The 21877-nt window shown below is 43.3% G+C and overlaps 1 protein-coding gene across 4 annotated transcripts in view; it reads right to left on the bottom strand.

Annotated features, from left to right (window-relative positions):
- GK5 (glycerol kinase 5) overlaps window positions 1-12487 on the bottom strand; it is a 66799-nt gene extending 54312 nt beyond the window's left edge. For 2 of the 4 annotated variants that reach the window (XM_003942574.4, XM_010330406.3), the window contains exons 1-2: window positions 12212-12487; window positions 1325-1418 (exon numbers count right to left, since the gene is read on the bottom strand). In XM_003942574.4, coding sequence (XP_003942623.1) covers window positions 1325-1418; window positions 12212-12358 — 241 coding nt within the window. In that variant the 5' untranslated portion in view covers window positions 12359-12487. The remainder of the gene's footprint in view (window positions 1-1324; window positions 1419-12211) is intronic. The other 2 variants (XM_010330408.3, XM_010330407.3) reach the window with 2 other exon arrangements.
- Window positions 12488-21877: the final 9390 nt, after the last annotated feature.

The following is a 21877-nucleotide window of genomic DNA, read 5'->3' as shown; positions in this document are numbered from 1 at the left end:
AGGAGAAAGATACACAAGAGTTTATTGTACTATTCTTACAACTTTGCACAGACTTTGAACTATTTCAAACCAAAAAGATGAGAAGCAGCAGCATTTCCGCCAGAAAAATGAAGCAAAAGACCTTTTAGAATTTACATTTGCAAGTCATCTTTGACGTGTTCTCAAACAAGGTTGCCATTTCAATGTTTTGAGATGTTTTCAATGTTAAAGAATGTTTCTAACATTCTTTTTTTTTTTTTTTTTTTTTTTTGAGACGGAGTTTCGCTCTTGTTACCCAGGCTGGAGTGCAATGGCGCGATCTCGGCTCACCGCAACCTACGCCTCCTGGGTTCAGGCAATTCTCCTGCCTCAGCTTCCTGAGTAGCTGGGATTACAGGCACGCGCCACCATGCCCAGCTAATTTTTTGTATTTTTAGTAGAGACGGGGTTTCACCATGTTGACCGGGATGGTCTCGATCTCTCGACCTCGTGATCCACCTGCCTCAGCCTTCCAAAGTGCTGGGATTACATTCTTGAGCCACCGCGCCCGGCTGTTTCTAACATTCTTTTTTTTTTTTTTTTTTGAGGCGGAGTTTCGCTCTTATTACCCAGGCTGGAGTGCAATGGCGCGATCTCGGCTCACCGCAACCTCCGCCTCCTGGGTTCAGGCAATTCTCCTGCCTCAGCTTCCTGAGTAGCTGGGATTACAGGCACGCGCCACCATGCCCAGCTAATTTTTTGTATTTTTAGTAGAGACGGGGTTTCACCATGTTGACCGGGATGGTCTCGATCTCTCGACCTCGTGATCCACCTGCCTCAGCCTTCCAAAGTGCTGGGATTACATTCTTGAGCCACCGCGCCCGGCTGTTTCTAACATTCTTAAAGAACTAAGCCTTAGAGGATAGCTTTGGTCGGGAGTGCACTTTATGTCAAGAGGTCAGAAAAAACCAAAAACTTATTTTACGATAAACATAACTCAGCTGTAAACTCATGAGAGTACAAACTGTAAACTGTAATGTTTGTTTATGATCCTCGGGTATTTTGTGCCAAACAGGAAATCAAAACAGCACCGGCTATAACGTGGAATGAGGAATGCTGAGCATTTACACTACTGAAAAGAGACAAACCAGAGGACACAGCAGATGTTACCTTCCCTGACACAAGGAGATCACTGTGAATTACAAATTTTCCTTGAAAAATACTAGGAAACTGTAATCCCAATAAAATACTACATATATGTATAACTTAGGAAAACCACAACTACAGAAGCCTGATGAAAACTCTTATTACAAAAAAAAACCAAAAAAACCATAAAGATTATTGTTATTTTGATAAATCCAATTACCTTTGACTGCTTCTTTTATTACGGTAACAAACTGAATCCAAAGAACATCAGGATCAATTTCTACCCAGCCAATTTGAGGATACAGACTTTCTACCTATTTAGGAAAAGAAGATTTAGTAAAAACAACATTAGATCAAGTCAATAGCATGGGTCTTTGGGTCTCAAAACTATTGGTTAAAATAATTAAGAACACGATTTTATTATCTAATTAATTTTTATTGTTAAAATTGAAAAAATACATGTATGAAATAAAGGACTACATGCCAATACCAAAATAGCAGTAACTCATGAGTTCACAGAAGATTTTAGCTTTATCTCTACTTTTCTTTTCTTTTTTTTTTTTTTTTTTTTTTTGAGATGGATTCTCGCTCTGTGGCACAGGCTGGAGTGCAGTGGCACGATCTCAGCTCACTGCAACCTCCGCCTCCCAGTCCCGGTTCAAGCAATTATCCTACCTCAGGCTCCCAAGTAGCTGGGATTACAGGCACAAGCCACCATGCCCAGCTAATTTTTGTGTTTTTAGTAGAGACAGAGTTTCACCATGTTGGCCAGTCTGGTCTTGAACTCCAGACCTTGTGATCCGCCCGCCTTAGCCTCCTAAAGGGCTGGGATTACAGGCATAAGCCACTGTGCCCAGCCATTTTCTAAGTTTTCTACAAGGAAGGCATGTTTTTATAATAGGCAAAAAGGCTTTTCAAAAACTAAAAATAGGCTGGGCGCGGTGGCTCAAGCCTGTAATCCCAGCACTTTGGGAGGCCGAGGCGGGTGGATCACAAGGTCAAGAGATCGAGACCATCCTGGTCAACATGGTGAAACCCAGTCTCTACTAAAAATACAAAAAATCTGCTGGGCATGGTGGTGCATGCCTGTAATCCCAGCTACTCAGGAGGCTGAGGCAGGAGAATTGCCTGAACCCAGGAGGCAGAGGTTGCGGTGAGCCGAGATCGCGCCACTGCACTCCAGCCTGGGTAACAAGAGTGAAACTCCATCTCAAAAAAAAAAAAAAAAAACTAACTAAAAATAGCCGGGCGCAGTGGCTCATGCCTATAATCCTAGCACTTTGGGAGGCCAAGGTGGGTGGATCACCTGAGGTCAGGAGTTCAAGACCAGTCTGGCCATCATGGAGAAACCCCATCTTTTAAAAAAATAATAAATTAATTAAAAATAAATTTTTAACAAAGTGAATTCCAGTTCAGACCATGATGGAGTAAGCACACTCCACCCCGTCTCTTCCACTAAACACAAATGTAACTAACAACTGGACAGAATGCATGGAGCAACTACTGTGTAAAAGTATATGGCAACAGGTGGACTGGGGAAGTAGATAAGAATTCAGGCGCCATGGAACTGGTGGTGAGTTTCCCATTTTTCTTCTGAAATTCCCTGGCTTAGACTCAAGACATTCTGAAAACCAGAACTGGGAATCAGTGCACAGAGTAAGAGCCAGAAGAAGCTCCACGGTTTTGGCTCAAAGAATGAGAAAAGGAACTCCCAACACTCAGGAAATGGGAGCCATCTCCCCTTTTTCTTTTTTCCCTTGGCTCCATACTTTTGTACCCACGCAATCCTGTAGTGGTGGCAGCAGCAGTGATAGTGGTATCAGTGCGTCTCAACAGGTAGCTAAAATACCGAGGAAGGTAAAACCTCCTTTCCAGTTAGATGAGCTGAGATCCCAAGAGGGCGTGGTGAACTCCCATGGCTTTTTTCTCCGTGTGTCTCCGCTGCCTAACCCCAGACACATCCCGCCGAATGGGGTAATAAAAGCCCGAGCTTTTTGGCCAGGACCACAAGGGGAGGTTCAGGGAATCAAAAAGTACTAGGATCATCTCAGAGGGAGGAGCCTGGAAAAGATACCACAGAAAGTTGTGTATGAACTCCTAGGCTCACCCCAAAGCTTCACTTGTATGGATGTAATCCTGAACACTATACCAAAGGTATTAAGAATAGAACTAAAGGATGGACCATTACCCAGGTCCCAGACTGACTACTAGGTTGTATACACACAGGGCAGATCCAAGTAGTTCTGTCAAGATTTTGAAAACAGATCTGACACTCAAACTACAGTCCACAGAAGACTGAATTTGTAGCCTGGACACAACTGCAATAAATACCTGCTAAAAGAAAAACAACAAGATCCTTCATAGGATTTATAAGAAACCCAGAGTCTTTTAACGTAATATTCAAAATGTCTAAGATACAATCCAAAACTACAAGGCATATGAAGAACCAGAAAAATCTTAACTAACATTGGAAAAGATAATCCAGAGATGCCAATGCCAAGATGACACAGATATCTCATGAGGAGTCTAAAATAGCTATTATGAAAATACTCCAAGAGGAGTGAATACACTTGAAACAAATGGAAAGACATAAAGTCTCAGCAAAGGTAACTACAGTAAGCAATTACACATGTGTATATCAAAGTCAGTGTATCAAGACATCATGAAGAATACCTTAAAGATATCCCATTTTAAAAAGAAAGGAAAAAAAAAGTCATAGAAGACATAAAAAGGAAAATTTTAGAATTGAAAAATATAGTAATCAAAATTTAAAACTTACTGGATGGGCTTAGTAGCAGAAGGGAGATAGAAGAAAATTAATAAACTTGAAGATAGATCAGTGGAAATTATCTGTACAACAGAAAGAAAAAAGATTAGAGAAAAAAAGAACAAAGCCCTGGGGACATGTGAGACATAGCAAAAGGTCTAATATTTGTTTAATCAGTGGTCTCCAAAGAAGAAAAGAAAGTTTAGAGCAGAAAAAAAATTGAGGGAAGTAACAGTGCTAAAAGTTTCCCAAGTTCAGTGAAAGATTTAAAACCTATATATTCAAGAAACTCAGAAAACCTTTACCAGGATGAACCCAAAGCATCACACACCCAGACACCCTAATTAAAATGCTGAAAAAAAAAAAAAAAAAAAACTAAAAGAAAAGAAAAAAGTTTGAAACCAGTCAGACACTTCACATATACAGAACACCAATTTAAATGACTGTGGATTTCTCATCAGAACCATGAAAGCCAGAAATAAGTGATTCAATATTTACAGGGTACTAAAAGAACCGCCATCGCAGATTTCAACAACAAAATCCCAATAGGATTTTTTGTAGATTCTAAAACTTATATAAGGCAAAAAAAAAAAAACTAAAATAGCGAACACAATGTTGAAAAAGAATAAAGTCAGAGAGAATAAAAAAAGAATAAAGTCAGAGGCACATTACCCAATTTCAAGACTTACTATAAAGCTACGGTAATCAAAATAGTACACTATTGGCATAAAAACTGACAAATAGATCAATGGAACAGAATAGAGAGTCCAGAAATAGACCCACACAAATATGACTAGTTGATTTTCAACAAAAGTTGCAATTCCATGGAAAAAAGATAGCCTTTTCAACAAATGGTGTTGTAACAATTGACATACATATGCAAAAAAAAAAAAAAGAAACACATCAACCTCAATCCAAACTTTACAACTCACACAAAAATTGACTCAAAATGGATCAAGATCTAAATGTAAAATGTAAAACTCTAAAATGTTTAGAAGACAACATAAGAGAAAATCCTTGTGATTTAGAGTTAGGCAAAGAATTCTTAGTACACCAAAAGTATAATTCATATAACAATAAACCGATAAATTAAACTTCATCAAGGTTAAAAACATTTGTTTTGCAAAAGATACTGCTAAGAAAATAAAAAGACCAAAGTACAGACTGGTAGAAAATATGTGCAAATCACATATCCAACACAAGACTAGTAACTAGGATATATAAAGAAATTTAAAACTCAACAGTAAGAAAACAAAGAACTCAATTTAAAAATGAGCAAAAGACTTCAAGCACTCCACCAAAGAAACATATGGATTACAAATATGTATCTGAAGATAGATATTCAGCATCATTAGCCATTAGAGAAATGCAAATCAAATCAAATAAGCAAAATTTTAAAAACTAACGATACCAAGTACTGATGAGGGTGTGGAACAACTGGAACTCTGATACATTGTGCGTAATAATACAAAATGGTATGGCCCCTCTGAATTTCTTGTTAAGATAGACATTCACTTACCATATAACCTAGCAATCCCACTCCTAGCTATTTACCCTAGAGAAATTTACCCTATAGCGTTGTACACAGAACTGGTTCAAAGTTTTTTTAATGTTCCCTTTAAAATCTGTACACTAATGTTTATAGCAGCTCTATTGATGATCACCAGAAACCACCTAAATGTACTTCAACTGGTGAATGAATGTAGTACATCCACACACTTAGAAATAAAAAGAACAAACAATTGATGTACATAATAACATGGACAAATCTCAAAGGCATTATGCTGAAAAAAAAAATCCAGTCTCAAAAGGCTACTTACTCTATGATTCCATTTATATGACATTCTCAAAAAGACAAGACTGTATCATTGAAAAACAGATCAGTGGTTACCAGAGGTTAGGTGGGTGAGGAGATTGACTATAAAAAGGTAACACAAGAGAGCTTGGGGGTTACTTCTACAAATGTGTTAAAGTTCACCAAACTATACACCAAAAGTCTGTTTTGTGGACTGGGTGCAGTAGCTCACGCCTGTAATCCAGTACTTTGGGAGGCCAAGGCAGGAGGATCGTTTGAGCCCAGGAGTTCGAGATCAGCCTGAGCAACATAACAAAACCCCATCTCTACAAAAATACAAAAAGGATGTAGTGGGCCACACCTGTAGTTCCAGCTACTCAGGAGTCTAAAGTGGGAGAATCACTTGAGCCCAGGAGGTGGAGGATACAGTGAGCTGTGGTCACATCACTACACTTCAGCCTGGGAGACAGAGGAAGACCGTCTCAATCAATCAATAAATTGATTTTGTAAAAATCTATAGCTTCAAGTTAAAATGATGGCTTAAACATAAGCATGCATCTCCAATTCCTCCAGTCTATTAAAAGGAAAACATTAACAAGGCTTAAATGCACAAGGACAAAGAGAAGAGGAGAGCCAACAGGATCAGACTGGATTTTAACAAATGTTTTTAACATGAACAGTGAGTGGGCAGGTGTTACCTGGCTTAGGGCAGAGGAAAAAATGCCAATATCTCACTCCCTACTCAAATTACACTGCATCTCTATTCACCCTGGCCCCCATTTCACTCCAGGTAAAACCATTATTCCTTATAATGGCTCCCTTGTGTGACCAGAAACAGGTCACCTCTACCCTGCTCCTCAGAATGTGAACTCCTAGAGGGCAGGGAATGTGTCTCCTTAGGTCATTTTATCCCAGCATCTAGAAGTGTCCAAGGTTTCTTAGAGATTCTATAAATAGAAAATGAATGCATGAATGAACATGAGTGAACTATGAGATGTTTCTTAGATATTCCATAAACATAAAGTGAATGTATGAATGAACATATGACTGAACTATGAGAGTGATGCCCATAAGCAGAGAGCAGAGATTCTAGGGTGGAACTCTGGAAATTACAGGTTCCTCTGAAGGCTAGGATGCCAGATGGGGTTGTACATAGGACTGATTCAAAGTCTTTATAAGGGGCCCCAATTCCTCTCCTTCAGCCAGATCATTGCCCCTCCCTAACCCGGCAGAAAGTAAGAGATTTAATTCTGGAGGGGTTGAACCAGAGTTCTGTACTTGCAAATGACAGATGTACCTAAGTGCTAGGGTAAGGCATGGTACCAAAAAAGCAATGCAGATAACCAACCAAGATCACCAGTTAAGGAAAATCTCTAACATGTAGTACAAAAAGGCCAAAATGAAGAAAAAAAGAACTCTGAGGAAACAGTGACAATACCAAGAGTGTAAGTGTTACCCAAGCTGATGTGGAAAAAGAATCTTATTCCCCAGTGAGCTCATCAGAAACAGATCTAATACAAGCTATTCTCCTTCTGTCAATTAATACTTCTGCCCTTTCTATGTAAGCGTTTTATGACCACAGACTGTAATAGTTCAACTACAGAAACACTTTCTTATCCCAAAAAATTCAATGTGGTTATCATTGCTTCAAGCCTATAAACCTCCAGGCTTGACGAAGGGTCACTTCCTCACTTTTACCAATCAGGATGTCACATACCAACCCCAAACAAGTCACAATAATGAAGTCTGTTCCTTTATGGGAGGACCAAACCCAAATTAGATCAAGAATATAATAAAAGTTAAAAAGAAAATTTTTAAATTAAAAACAAAAGATGGCAGGGCACGGTGGCTCAAGCCTGTAATCCCAGCACTTTGGGAGGCCGAGGCGGGCAGATCACGAGGTCAAGAGATCGAGACCATCCTGGCCAACACGGTGAAACCCCGTCTCTACTAAAAATACAAAAATTAGCTGGGCGTGGTGGCGTGCGCCTGTAGTCCCAGCTACTAGGGAGGCTGAGGCAAGAGAATTGCTTGAACCCGGGAGGCGGAGGTTGCAGTGAGCCAAGATTGTACCACTGCACTCCAGCCTAGCGCCTGGCGACAGAATAAGACTCTGTCTCAAAAAAAAAAAAAAAAAAAGACAACCACATACTACATTTTTCAAGCATGTACAGAGAGTACACAGTATTGTTTTCTTTGGAGTGACCTTTCTGTCCTGTTCTTCCAATCAAGACATTATCATTTTTTATAGTTTTTCATAAATGCATTATGTTCCACTGAGGCACATAATAAATATTCTCCATTTTTAAAACCAAAATGTCAAATATTCATATGTGGAGTTTCCAACACAAACTATTCCTCTAGTAGTCAATACAAATATTTAAGAGTCCCTAGGAAGGATTTTTAAAAAATACAAATTACAGAAATAAGCTAAAAATGTATCTCTGCTGTTAAACATTAAAAAAATAAATGCCATAAGAAACTATTTATGTCTTCTCACAGCCTATTTTGTTCTCGTCTATAAAGGCGGATGTCTTTTTCCTTTTTTTTTAAATTTCTTTCCCAGTATCAATCAAATCATACACTAAGAGGTTTTAGGTTTCTATTACACATTCTTTCCAAGTGAATATTATAAGAGGTATAATTTTCACTTGACAAAATAAACACAATCAACTGCTATGTCTAAGTCATAGAGCCCCATGAATTCCTAACAGTTTAACTGCAATTCAATTATTTATTCTGTAACCAGGAGGTAATAAGCCAGGTACTAAGTAGCAATGTAGACCAGCAAGATCCTTGTTCCACAAAAGCTCAAACTATATGCAATAAAGGATCAGTTGCTGCTTGCTTTTTTTAAAAGGTGTCTATTCATTATGAACCAACAATTTTTAAGAAACAAGTTTCCAGCCCAGGTGCAGTAACTTGGGCTTGTAATCCCAGCACTTTAGGAGGCTGAGGCACGAAGATGCCTTGAGCCCAGGAGTTCAAGGTTGCAGTGAACTGTGATCAGGCCACCTGGGGGACAGAGTTAGAATCTGCCTCTAAAAATAACAATTTTTATGAAGTTTCCAGGAAAAAAATGGCTTACAAAATAAAATCCCAACTGTTTCATTATTAGAGTCAACACATAAAATTACTCTGCTGAGTTGTTACACAAGTTCCTAAATGCTTGGTTTTCTTTATCTCAATCCTAGCAGCCCTGGAATTACACTTTAAGCAGTACTGCTATAAACTCCTACCACACAGAGAGGCATTGCTGCACATTTCTTAATCTACAACTGTGCTTCATCTGGGAAGAGCAGGCTTGTGTGTGTGTGTGTGTATTCTTATTTACTCCTATCTTTCTTTTTTCCAGACACATTTTCCACAATTAAGAGTCTGTGCAAACCATCCTGGCCTCCTGCCACTCACGGCAATCTTGATCCATCTTTGAGATTCTTCACCTCATTCCTTAAAAAAAGAACAATCTGCCCCAAATCATATATTAACTGTGAAACTTTGCATTTTCTAGTAATTTATTTCTCCCTTTGGTTCCAAATACTTCAATTCCTTTAAAAAAAAAAAAAAAAAAGTGCTTAAAACAAAAGTACTTTGTGTCTAGAATTAAATAGGAGATTTTAAAAAGTATCACTGTGTTTGTGGTAAATCCTCTTACAAAGATAAGGAGTACCCAGTCACTGAAAAATGGTCTCTGCCTTTTATTTGTCCTTTCAGTCTGGGATAGTGGGTTAGCGTGTGGGTGGGTGGGCAGTGTTCCCACGTAGCCAGACAGAGAAGGGACCAGGGACCTGTTACAGTCCCAGTTCCACTGTCTTGGCTCTGAAACCTGAATGGAAGCCAGGCAAGGTGGTTCACACCTGTAATCCCAGTGCTTTGGCAGGCCAAGGTGGACAGATCGGCTGAGGTCAAGAGTTCAAGACCAGCCTGGCCAACATGGTGAAACTCAGTCTCTACAAAAATCAAAAATTAGCCGAGCGTGATGGCGGTTCCCGTAATCCCAGCTACAGGAGAGGCTGAGGCAGGATAACTGCTTAAACATGGGAGGCTGGGGTTGCGGTGAGCCGATAAGAGTACTGCTGCAGTCCACTCAGCAACAGAGCAAGATTATGTCTTAAAGAAAACAAATAACAGCAACAATAACAAAAATTGAATGGAAGGAAGTCTGATGTTTCATCAGAACAAATGCTCAGTAACTACTCACTGGCACTCTAGCCGGACCTGCTCCTGGGCAAGTGCTACAAAGAAAAAGACCTTTAGGTGAATGGGAAGAAGGGTGGGACACTGAGAAAACGGAGAATCCAGTGCTGCTAGGAATGGTTTAGGTAACGGATGGCTCCTGTCCTCCCTCAAATTTCTAACATAAAAAGATGCTGGTACTGGGAAGAGTAAATAAGAACACCCTAACAGGCTGGGCACGGTGGCTCACACCTGTAATCGTAGCACTTTGGGAGGTCAAGGTGGGTGGATTCCTTGAGCCCAGGAGTTACAGACCAGCCTGGGCAACATGGCAAAAACCCATCTTCATAAAATAAAATAATTAAAAAATACAAATTTAGCCAGGCCTGATGGGCCCTTTCTGTAGTCCTAGCTATTTGGAGGGCTGAGGTGGAAGGATCACTTGAACCCAGGAGGTAAAGGCTGCAGTGAGCCGAGATCGCATCACCGCACTCCAGCCTGGGTGACAAAGTGAGACGCTGTCTCAAAAGAAAAAAAGTCAGGGCCGGGCGCGGTGGCTCAAGCCTGTAATCCCAGCACTTTGGGAGGCCGAGGCGGGTGGATCACGAGGTCGAGAGATCGAGACCATCCTGGTCAACATGGTGAAACCCCGCCTCTACTAAAAATACAAAAAACTAGCTGGGCGTGGTGGCGCGTGCCTGTAATCCCAGCTACTCAGGAGGCTGAGGCAGGAGAATTGCCTGAACCCAGGAGGCAGAGGTTGCGGTGAGCCGAGATCGCGCCATTGCACTCTAGCCTGGGTAACAAGAGCGAAACTCCATCTCAAAAAAAAAAAAAAAAGAAAAAGAAAAAAAGTCACCACAATAAGAATACCATAACAAGGCCGGCGCGGTGGCTCACGCCTGGAATCCCAGCACTTTAGGAGGCCGAGGTGGGTGGATCACAAGGTCAAGAGATCGAGACCATTCTGATCAACATGGTGAAACCCCGTCTCTACTAAAAATACAAAAATTAGCTGGGCATGGTGGCGCACGCCTATAGTCCCAGCTACTCGGGGGGCTGAGGCAGGAGAATTGCTTGAACCCAGGAGGTGGAGGTTGAGGTGAGCCGAGATCGCGCCATTGCACTCCAGCCTGGGTAACGAGAGTGAAACTCCGTCTCAAAAAAAAAAAAAAGAAAAAGAAAAAAGAACACCATAACAAATAAACATTATTTTGGGGGCATTGATAGCTGTGTAGAAATCAACACTTCATTAATATGAGAAAAGAAGAATATCAATTTGCTGGTTTCTGACCAATATTATCAACAGTTCAAGGCTTTACTAACAACCAACTTGGCAGTTCTCTCAAACGAGGGTAAAACAAGAATTGTGAATTCTGTTTGTTGTTGTTGTTGTTGTTGTTTTGAGACGGAGTTTCCCTCTTGTTACCCAGGCTGGAGTGCAATGGCGCGATCTCGGCTCACCGCAACCTCCGCCTCCTGGGTTCAGGCAATTCTCCTGCCTCAGCTTCCTGAGTAGCTGGGATTACAGGCACGCGCCACCATGCCCAGCTAATTTTTTTTGTATTTTTAGTACAGACTGGGTTTCACCATGTTGACCAGGATGGTCTCGATCTCTTGACCTCGAGATCCACCCGCCTCGGCCTCCCAAAGTGCTGGGATTACAGGCATGAGCCACCGCGCCCGGCCCAAGAATTGTGAATTCTCAAAGATGGAAAATAGAAAAGTGATGACTACACAGCCTTCGAAACTTGCCCAATAGCTCTAGTATCCATGGCAATTGCTCACATGAGGAACCAGCATTTTCCGGAGTAGTAGTTAATAATGATGACAAGTGAAAAACAATGAATAAACTTAAATTCTACAAAGATACGAGAAGTTATTGAGGCACAAGTCCAATTGATATAAAAGAGAAAAAAGAAAAAAAAAGTTGTGAAAAATTAAAATGTAAATAAAGACGGAGTGGGAGATCTATCAGGAAAGTACAGGAAGAACCAAGCAACTCACAAACCACCCTCGGGCTGGACACCCACAGTCTGGCCAGTCCCGTCTGGCGAGTCACCTCAGTCCCACCCAGGTAAGGCTGGTCAGGCGGCTCCCAAGGTGGCAAGAGGCGGGCGAGCGGCGCAGGTCACACACCGGGCCCTTGGAGCCCTCAGTCCGTACAGGAAGGGCACGCGGGGTTCATATCAGCCCAGGGAGGGAACGCAGCCCTTCCCAGCGCGCCGCTCTGGCCCCAGGGCCCGCGGGTGCTGCAGGTGGCCGCTTCCGGGGCGGTGGGTGGGAACAGCCCGCTAGCCTCCCGAGGCCGGACCCCGGGACTCGGCAAAACCCAGTCAGACCCGCTCCCAACCCCGCCCCCAAGTCACCTTCTGCGCGCTGGAGCCGCAGACCCGCGCCGCCCGATCATAGACGTGGCAGCGGATCACAGAACTGCCCACGTCCAGCCCCAGCACGAAGCCAGCTTGCTGCGGCTCCTGCGCTCTCTGCTCCCGGTCCGTGGGCAGCCCCGACATCCCGATCCCGCACGCCTCTCCGCTACACCCGCCTCCCCAGCAGGCACGCTATAAACCCCGGTGCTCCAGGGCCCGAGGGCGCCGAGCCGCGCCGGGCCACCGGCCCGACCCCGCCCCACCACGAGATCCCAGGGAGGCCCGGCCCCTGCCGCGGGCCCCGCCCCGGCGCCGTGACGTCACGGGCGCGCGCCGGCGGCAGTGCGGTGTGGGTTGGAGGTGGGTGGGTTTGCGCCACGCTTTGGATCCCTAGCTCCGCAGCCACGCTCGACTGCCAATCGCCGCGGTTGGCGTGGACTTGGCCTTTAACTCCTGCTTCTTTCTCTTGCGTCTCCAGCTTCCTGAGAGGCATCGCCTGCGTTTCTCTTAACCCTGCCTACGTTTGAGGAATCTCTGCTAAGAAAAATAGCTAGCCCGCCGGACGCGGTGGCTCACGCCTGTAATCCCAGCACTTTGGGAGGCCGAGGCGGGTGGATCACAAGGTCAAGAGATCGAGACCATCCTGGTCAACATGGTGAAACCCCGTCTCTACTAAAAATACAAAACATTAGCTGGGCATGGTGGCGCGTGCCTGCAATCCCAGCTACTCAGGAGGCTGAGGCAGGAGAATTGCCTGAACCCAGGAGGCGGAGGTTGCGGTGAGCCGAGATCGCGCCATTGCATTCCGGCCTGGGTAACAAGAGCGAAACAACGTCTCAAAAAAAAAAAAAAAAGAAAAGAAAAAAAGAAAAATAGGTAGCCCATATGCTAATCCTAAGGAGAAAAGTGTAGGCTAGTTTATATAAAAATCTCAAAAAGTTTCAAGGCATCATCAGGCACATTTATTCATTTCTTACCCATGATTATGACTTGAAGGCTGGAAAAATTACAATCTCTGAGTAACTTTGACAGACTCAGCTGTTTCTGAGTAACTTTGACAGACTCAGCGTTCATGTAGAATTTTTCAAGCTTTAAGGGGCTGGGCGCGGTGGCTCAAGCCTGTAATCCCAGCACTTTGGGAGGCCGAGGCGGATAGATCACGAGGTCAGGAGATCCAGACCATCCTGGTCAACATGGTGAAACCCCGTCTCTACTAAAAAATACAAAAAATTAGCTGGGCATCGTGGCGCGTGCCTGTAATCCCAGCTACTCAGGAGGCTGAGGCAGGAGAATTGCCTGAACCCGGGAGGCGGAGGTTGCGGTGAGCCGAGATTGCGCCATTGCACTCCAGCCTGGGTAACAAGAGCGAAACTCTATCTCAAAAAAAAAAAAAAAAAAGAATTTTTCAAGCTTAAAACATTTGTAGAGGTCACCACCATACATGGTTTCCTTTTTTTTTTTTTTTTTTTTTTTTTTGCTAACATTTTGGGTGCGATTTTGTTGCAGTATTATTAAATCTACGGCCATTGAATATGCTAGGGTTAAATAAAGTGCTGCTTTTCAAAAATGAAAAACGTGACAAAAAATTCAAAACTTGGCTAAAAGTATTAATATTTGTTAATCGGGCCGGGCGCGGTCGCTCAATCCTGTAATCCCAGCACTTTGGGAGGCCGAGGCGGGTGGATCACGAGGTCGAGAGATCGAGACCATCCTGGTCAACACGGTGAAACCCCGTCTCTACTAAAAATACAAAAAATTAGCTGGGCATGGTGGCACGTGCCTGTAATCCCAGCTACTCAGGACGCTGAGGCAGGAGAATTGCCTGAACCCGGGAGGCGGAGGTTGCGGTGAGCTGAGATCGCGCCATTGCACTCCAGCCTGGGTAACAACAGCGAAACTCCGTCTCAAAAAAAAAAAAAAATTGTTAATCAACTGAACGTTCCCCATGACTTCTCTTCCCTGAAAACGTGGTAAAGTTTGCACACATTGCAAAGCGATAAATACTTGCTAAATGAAATTATGACACAAGGAAGAAGACTTTTCCCAGCCCTCTGGTGGTAAAGAAAGGAGAAAGTTTAAGGTGGCAGCTTTGACCATCACACTCCACTCCAGCAGTTGCTGTTTTCGGAATCTGAAAGCCTCGCAGAGGCCCTTTACCTTTTGTTGCTACCCAAGGGGATGAGTTCATCCAGACACTTGGCCAAAAGGAACAAAGCGTCCTGTGGAAATTTCAAGATTCTTACCTCCTGGGCCTGGAACTTTCCCGCGGAGGGTCCTATTCTGCCAGGAGTGTGGAGGTGGTTCCGCCTGCACCACCACCTCCCCACTGCTACCAGCACTCTGTGAAGCCAGGGCCTGAAACTATTCCTTATCTTCTTTTTGTAAAATTAGCAAACATATGAATATATGTTTTGTGTGAAAACGTTTAACAGTGCCAACTGGTGTATCAGTTAAAAAGTAAAAGATACTCATTTGGCTGGGCACGGTGGCTCATGCCTGTAATCCCAGCACTTTCCAAGGCTAAGGCAGCTGGATCACTTGCGCTCAGGAGTTTGAGACCAGCCTGGGCAACATGGTGAAACCCAATCTCTACAAAAATACAAAAATTAGTCAGGCATAGTAGTGGGCTCCTGTAATCCCAGCTACTGGAGAGGCTGAGGCAGGAGAATCACAATCACTTGAACCCAGGAGGCAGAGGTTGCAGTGAGCCAAGATCACACCACTGCACTCCAGCCTGGGTGACAGAGTGAGACGCTGCCTCTAAATAAATAAACAAAATACTAATTTTGAATTAAATCTTGTTTTAGACAAGGTCTTTCTCTGTTGCCAAGGCTGAAGTGCTGTGGCACCATCTCAGCTCACTGCAGCCTTGACCTTCTTGGCTCAGGCGATCCAACCACCTCAACCGATTCCTTGTAGCTAGGACTACAACCACCACTCCTGCCTAATTTTTGCATTTTTGGTGGAGACTGTGTTTCACTCTGTTGGCCAGGCTGGTCTCAAAGTCCTGGCCTCAAGCAATCTTCCCACCTTGGTCTCCCAAAGTGCTGGGATTATGGGTGTGAGCCATCATGCCCAGCCAAATCATTCTTTTGGCCAAATTGTACTGTTAACCAGCTTTGTGTCAGACAATTTGACCAAATTGGCTTTTTGGCCATACAACGTGAAGATTGGAACATACACCTCGAAGAGTAGGGTTTTTTTTTTTCTTTGTACTCTGTCCAACAGTGCTGATTTGTTCCAAACAGCCTCAGGACTGACCTTTTTGGGTGTGGGTGTGTGTGTGTGTGGTGGGGGGTGAATTATTGTAATTTGAAAGAAATGACGGCTGGGCGCGGTGGCTCAAGCCTGTAATCCCAGCACTTTGGGAGGCTGAGGTGGGTGGATCACGAGGTCAAAAGATCGAGGCCATCCTGGTCAACATGGTGAAACCCCGTCTCTACTAAAAAAAAAAAAAAAAAAAAAAAAAAATACAAAAAAGTAGCTGGGCGTGGTGGCGCGTGCCTGTAATCCCAGCTACTCAGGAGGCTGAGGCAGGAGAATTGCTTGAACCCAGGAGGCGGAGACTGCGGTGAGCGAGATCGCGCCATTGCACTCCAGCCTGGGTAACAAGAGCGAAACTACGTCTCAAAAAAAAAAAAAAAAAGAAAGAAATGACTAGTGTGTGTGTGAGTGTGTGTGAATTATGGTAATTTGAAATAAATGACTAATATGTGTGTGTGTTTGTGTGTGTGTGAGAGAATTATTGTAATCTGAAATAAATGACTAATGTGTCCAGCACTTATTAGGGTTCTCCAGAAAAACAGAACAAATAGGAGAGAGAGAGAGAGAAAGAAAGGTTTATTACTTTAAGGAATTGCTTCATATGATTGTGAGGGTTGGCAAGTCCTGGGTATCTGTAGGGCAGGCTAGCAGGCTGAAAAAAAGAGTTTCCATGTTGCAGTTTTGAGAAGACTTTCTTCTTTGGGGAACCTGTCTTTGTTCTTTGTTCTTTGTTTTTTTGTTTGTTTTTGTTTTTGTTTTTGTTGTTTTAGACAGACGGAGTCTCACTCTGTCGCCAGGCTGGAGCGCAATGGTGCAATCTCAGCTCACTGCAACCTCCAACTCCTTGGTTCAAGAGATTCTCCTGCCTCAGCCTTCCGAGTAGCTGGGATTACAGGCACATGTCACCACACCCAGCTAAGTTTTTTTGTATTTTTAATAAAGACAGGGTTTCACCGTGTTGGCCAGAATGGTCTTGATCTCCTGACCTCATGATCTGCCCACCTTGCCCTCAAGTGCCAGGATTACAGGCATGAGCCACCACACCGGGCCTTGTCTTTGTTCTTAAAGCTTAAAACCAATTATTTGAGACTCACCCAGGTTATGGAGGGTGATGTGCTTTACTCAAAGTCTACTAATTGAAATGTTAATTACTTCTAAAAAAAAATACCTTCACAGCAACACTTAGACTAGCTTTTGACCAAACAGCTGGGCATACAGTGTACCTAACTAGTCTAGCCAATCTCACACATAATTGTAACCATATATCAGTTCCCCATTCACAACAGAGAAAACGGCTTTGTGTTACCTGATGTTAATATTTAGCATATTTTTTGGCTTCTTGAACTGTGACACTTCCTTAATGATCCTTTTTATAAATTCAAACAATTATATTACATATTATCAAAATCAAAGAATGTGAAAACAGGGGCCTTAGAAACCATTTAATCTAGAATTTCTCAAATTCTTTCCAGGTCTTGAACAATTCTGAGGCTCTGATGAACACTATCTTCACAAGAAAATGCTTATACACACACAGTTTTGCATATAACTTCAGCTGCTGGGTGTTGGGTAAAGCAAACCTAAAGATCTCAGATAAAAATCAAGATCTTATTTCACTGTTGAGTAGGAGTGGCCTGGAGAAACAAAGAGATGCCATGTTTCTCCCACTTTCTTTTTCCTCTGCCAGCACCTCCTACCCTATTCTCACCTGAGTGAAAGGAGTAAGTATAAGGGCAACAGGGCCCAGGGCTCAGAGACCTCTCAGGTCCTTTGTTAGCTGGTCAGTCATTGTTCTTTATTTTAATTTTTTACAAAGTTTATAGGTACATGGTAGGTATATATATTTTGGGGTTACATGAGATATTTTGATACAGGCATGATAATCACATCAGGGTAAATAGGGTATCCGTCATGCCAAGCATTTATCCTTCGTGTTGCAAACAATCCAATTATACTCTCTCATTTTTAAATGTACAACTAAATTGACTATATCAAAAATTAGTTAATGTTGGGGTGAATGTGTTGAAAGGGGGACACTTAGACTGCTGATGGGAATGTAAATTAGTACAACCTCCATGAAAAACAGTGTGGAGATTCCTTAAAAGAACTAAGTAGATCTACCATTTGATCCAACAGTCCCACTACTGGGTATCTGCCCAAAAAAAATAAGTCATTAAACAAAAAATACACCTACACAAATATATTTATTACAGCATAATCACAATTGCAAGATACAGAACCAACCCAAATGCCCATCAACTAATGGATAAAGAAAGAAAATGTGGTATATATACACCATGGAATACTACTCAGGCATAAAAAAGAATGAAGTAATGTCTTGCAGCAACTTGGATGGAGCTGGAGGCCATTATTCTAAGTGAATTAACTCAGGAATGGCAAACCAAAGAAGTGGGAGCTAAGTACACAAAGGCCCACAAAGTGACATAACAGACTTTGGAGACCCAGAAAGGGGAGGGTGAGATGGGTATGTGATAAGAAGCTCCCTGTTGGGTACAATGTACACTATTCAGGTGACTGGTACACGAAAATGTCAGAATTTACCACTATATAATTCATCTGTGTAACCCAAAAGCTATTGAAATTTTTTAAAATGTAATGTGATTTTTTAACTATAGACATCCTGTCATGCTGTCAAATACTAGAGCTTATTCATTCTTTCTGTTTTGTGTGTGTGTATGCCTATTAGCTATCCCCACTTCCCCTTAGCCCTACCCCACTTACTCCCACTCCCCTTCTCAGCCCCTGGTAACCATTCTTTTACTCTCTATCTCCATGAGTTCAATTATTTTAATCTGTAGCTTCCACAAATAACTGAGAATATGTGAAGTTTGTCTTTCTGTGCCTGGCTTATTTCACTAATGACTTCCAGCTCCATCCATGTTGTTGTAAATGACAGTATCTCATTTTTCTTATGGCTGAATAGTACTCCATTATGTGTGTAAGTACCATATTTTCTTTACCCTTTTTTTTTTTTTTTTTTTTTTTTGGAGACAGAGTCTTGCTCTGTCACCAGGCTGGAGTGCAATGGTGCAATCTCAGCTCACTGCAACCTCTGCCTCCCAGGTTCAAGTGATTCTCCTGCCTCAGCCTCCCAAGTAGCTGGGATTATAGGTGCACACCACCACGCCCAGCTAATTTTTGTATTTTTGGTAGAGACAGGGTTTCACCATGCTGGCCAGGATAGTCGTGAGATCTCTTGACCTTGTGATCCACCTGCCTCGGCCTCCCAAATTGCCAGACTTACAGGTGTGAGCCACGGCACTGGCCTTATTTATCCATTTCATTTCACTTCATCTGTTGAAATGGACAGCAGAAATGAACACATAGGTTACTTCCAAATCTGAGTTATTGTGAATAGTGCTGCAATAAACATGGGAATGCAAATAGCTCTTCGATGTACTGATTTCCTTTCTTTGGGTAGTCCATTGTTGTTGATTCGGAGGCCACTACTGCTGTGTGTTGCATTACCTGGTGGTCTTAGCCTTGATCTGACCCAGCTGCTACTCAGAATCTGGGCCGGGCTGCTTTCCCAGGCTCTTTCTCCACCACTGCCCCTCCTTACAACATCCTCTTACAGCAGGCCCAGGATTATCAATCCTTGTATCGGCCTCCCACATCTCAAGAAACTTGATTGCAGTTCCTCAGGGCTAGATCAAAAAGCATGTGAAGATCATCATTCCCTCTCACACACCAAAGGGAAATGAATGATGCCTCAGCACTGAGTCCAGTGACCTCAATGCCTTCCTACCTCCAAAGAAACTAGGCAGTGTCCTTTCTTCTTTGGCTGACCACCCATCCCAGTTTTCCCTTGACTGAGGAATCTTTTGGAACACAGGACTTTCACTGTTAAAACCAGGAGTTGGTAGGGCAAACTGGGACAGTAGGTCACCCTACTTCTTTCAGAAGCTGCAAAGGCCAGTGTTCTCAGCAAATGCTCCTACCCATGTCTTAGGGCTGAATCATCATCCCAGCCTCTTCCTCACTAGTCTTCCCAGTGGCTCTCAGTTTCCGCAGGTAATTTCCTTCGGAGATTCTGGCTACATCATGTTTTGGTGTCAGTTGCTGGTTTTAGACAGTGAACTCCTTGAGGGAAGGGATGAGGCCTTAGTCTTTTTTCCTCAAGGCACAGAAAGTATTCAATGACTTGGCCAGGCATGGTGGCTCATACCTATAATCCCAACACTTTGGGAGACCAAGGTGGGTGGATCACTTGAGGCAGGAGTTTGAGACCAGCCTGGCCAACATAGTGAAACCCCATCTCTACTAAAAATATAAAAATTATCTGGGCGTGGTGGCAGGCACCTGTAATCCCAGCTATTTGGGAGGCTGAGGCAGGAAAATCACTTGAACCTGAGACAGGGAGGTTGCAGTGAGCCGAGATCATGCTACGGCACTCCAGCATGGGAGTGCATTGAGACTCTGTCTCAAAAACAAAAAACAAGCAAATAGAAAACACTGGCTTCCCTTCTTGGCACCACCTCTTTCCACAGGCTAATTCTCTAAAGACCCAACTGGGGCCCACTCCTCACATTCAACAGTCATAGCCTTGAAGCCTGGCCTTGAACACTGTTCTTCACTGAAGTCCTAGCCTGGCTTACTCTTGAGCCCATTCACTTCCTGAAGCAGTCAAACCAGAAGGAATGAGACCCAGAAACTTCCAATTCTCAGGACCCATGTCCATGAAGATCTGAAGATAAAAGAGGACTTCGCGTCAGACCTGAATCAAGGGGAGAACTGGAAATTGAAAAGCAGAATAACAATAGGAGAAAACCTCAATTAAAGGCGATCACTTCAAAAATCAAATGAATAAACACTGAGTTCCTCAGGCTTCCTAGAAACCAAGACATGAAGGGAAGTATGAAGTTTCTATCAGAGAGAAAGAAGTCACGTGAGTAACTCCTGTGCCAAACACTGCAGTTGTCCCTACACGTACAATCCTGTATGTTCTCTTTTTTTAATTTTCTCCAGAATCCAAGGAGGGTCACTGTGTTGAAACAGTAAGGAATAAGCCCTCAAAGCTGCACAGACAGTACGTGATGAAAACAGGATTGTTTCCCCTACACAGTAGTTCTTCAGAGGGGCTGAAACATCCAGTGTTTCCAAAGGTGAACAATGAGGACTTACCCTGCCACCCAGATACGTTTGTGCAAACGACAGCGTATATGCCACCGTATCTGAGGCTGGCTTCTTCCAGGTTCTGAAGAACTATTCAGGGAGGCCGAGGCGGGCAGATCACCTGAGGTCGGGACTTCAAGACCAGCCTCACCAACATGGAGAAACCCGTCTCTACTAAAAATACAAAATTAGCCAGGTGTGGTAGTGGTGCATGCCTATAATCCCAGCCACTCGGGAGGCTGAGGGAGGAGAATCCCTTGAACCTGGGGCAGGAGGTGGGGGTGGAGGTTGCTGTGAGCTGAGATCATGCTACTGCACTTAAATCTTAAGTCATCACTTCCCCCAGGCCCCCTTAAGATTTAGGCAGGCAAGTCGCTATCTCCAAGGCAGGGAGCCTTGGAAAGGGTTACTGTTTAATCCAGGGAAACCAGAGTCACAAAGCCACACCTGGCCAATTATCTGCCCATCCCCATGCCCTTAAGAGGCATCCAGTGTCAGAAACATGAGCAGGCTCCTTCCTCCCTCTCTTAAATTCTCCCCTCCTGAAGTGTATTGAGTGACAGGAAATCTTTTCATTCATTCACTTACTAATCTGTATAGGTTGTGGGCAGGAAGGAGCCACTTGAGGCACAGGTTTTGTGGACTCACTTTTTATGTTTATGAACAGCCAGAGCCTGGAAAGTTCTAAAGAGGGGTCACTGTCTAAGAAGAGTATCCCTGGTCTCATCTCAGGCGCTATGTTTTACTTATGGTCAGTTGCCTTTTTCTTAACTAGGGACATTGTCAAATCTCAAGTGAGTGAATTCTGTGGATTAAGAGTTAAACCACATTAGAGTCTGGCTGATAACATTTGTAAATACATGGCTACAAGTAAAACTTTATTTTTTGAGGAAAATGTTTGGATAAGACAATTAAAATCCAAGGTAAACGAAGATTATACAAGTCCAGTTGTTGTGGCTCACGCCTGTAATCCCAGCACTTTGGGAGGCCAACGTGGGTGGATCACCTGAGGTCGGGAGTTTAAAACCAGCCTGACCAACATGGAGAAACCTGTCTCTACTAAAAATACAAAATTAACTGGGCATGGTGGTGGGCACCTATAATACCAGCTGCTCGGGAGGCTGAGGCAGGAGAATCACTTGAACCTGGGGATGGGGAGAGGTTGCAGTTAGCCAAGATCATTCTTCTGCACTCCAGCCTGGGCAACAAGAGCAAAACTCTGTCTCAAGAAAAGAGAGAAAGAAAGAAAAGATTATGCAGAAG

This window comes from Saimiri boliviensis, chromosome 9, assembly GCF_048565385.1.
Source record: "Saimiri boliviensis isolate mSaiBol1 chromosome 9, mSaiBol1.pri, whole genome shotgun sequence".
Lineage (NCBI taxonomy): Eukaryota > Metazoa > Chordata > Mammalia > Primates > Cebidae > Saimiri > Saimiri boliviensis.
Note: the sequence above shows the minus strand (reverse complement) of the source record. Positions and strands in the feature narration are given on the sequence as shown.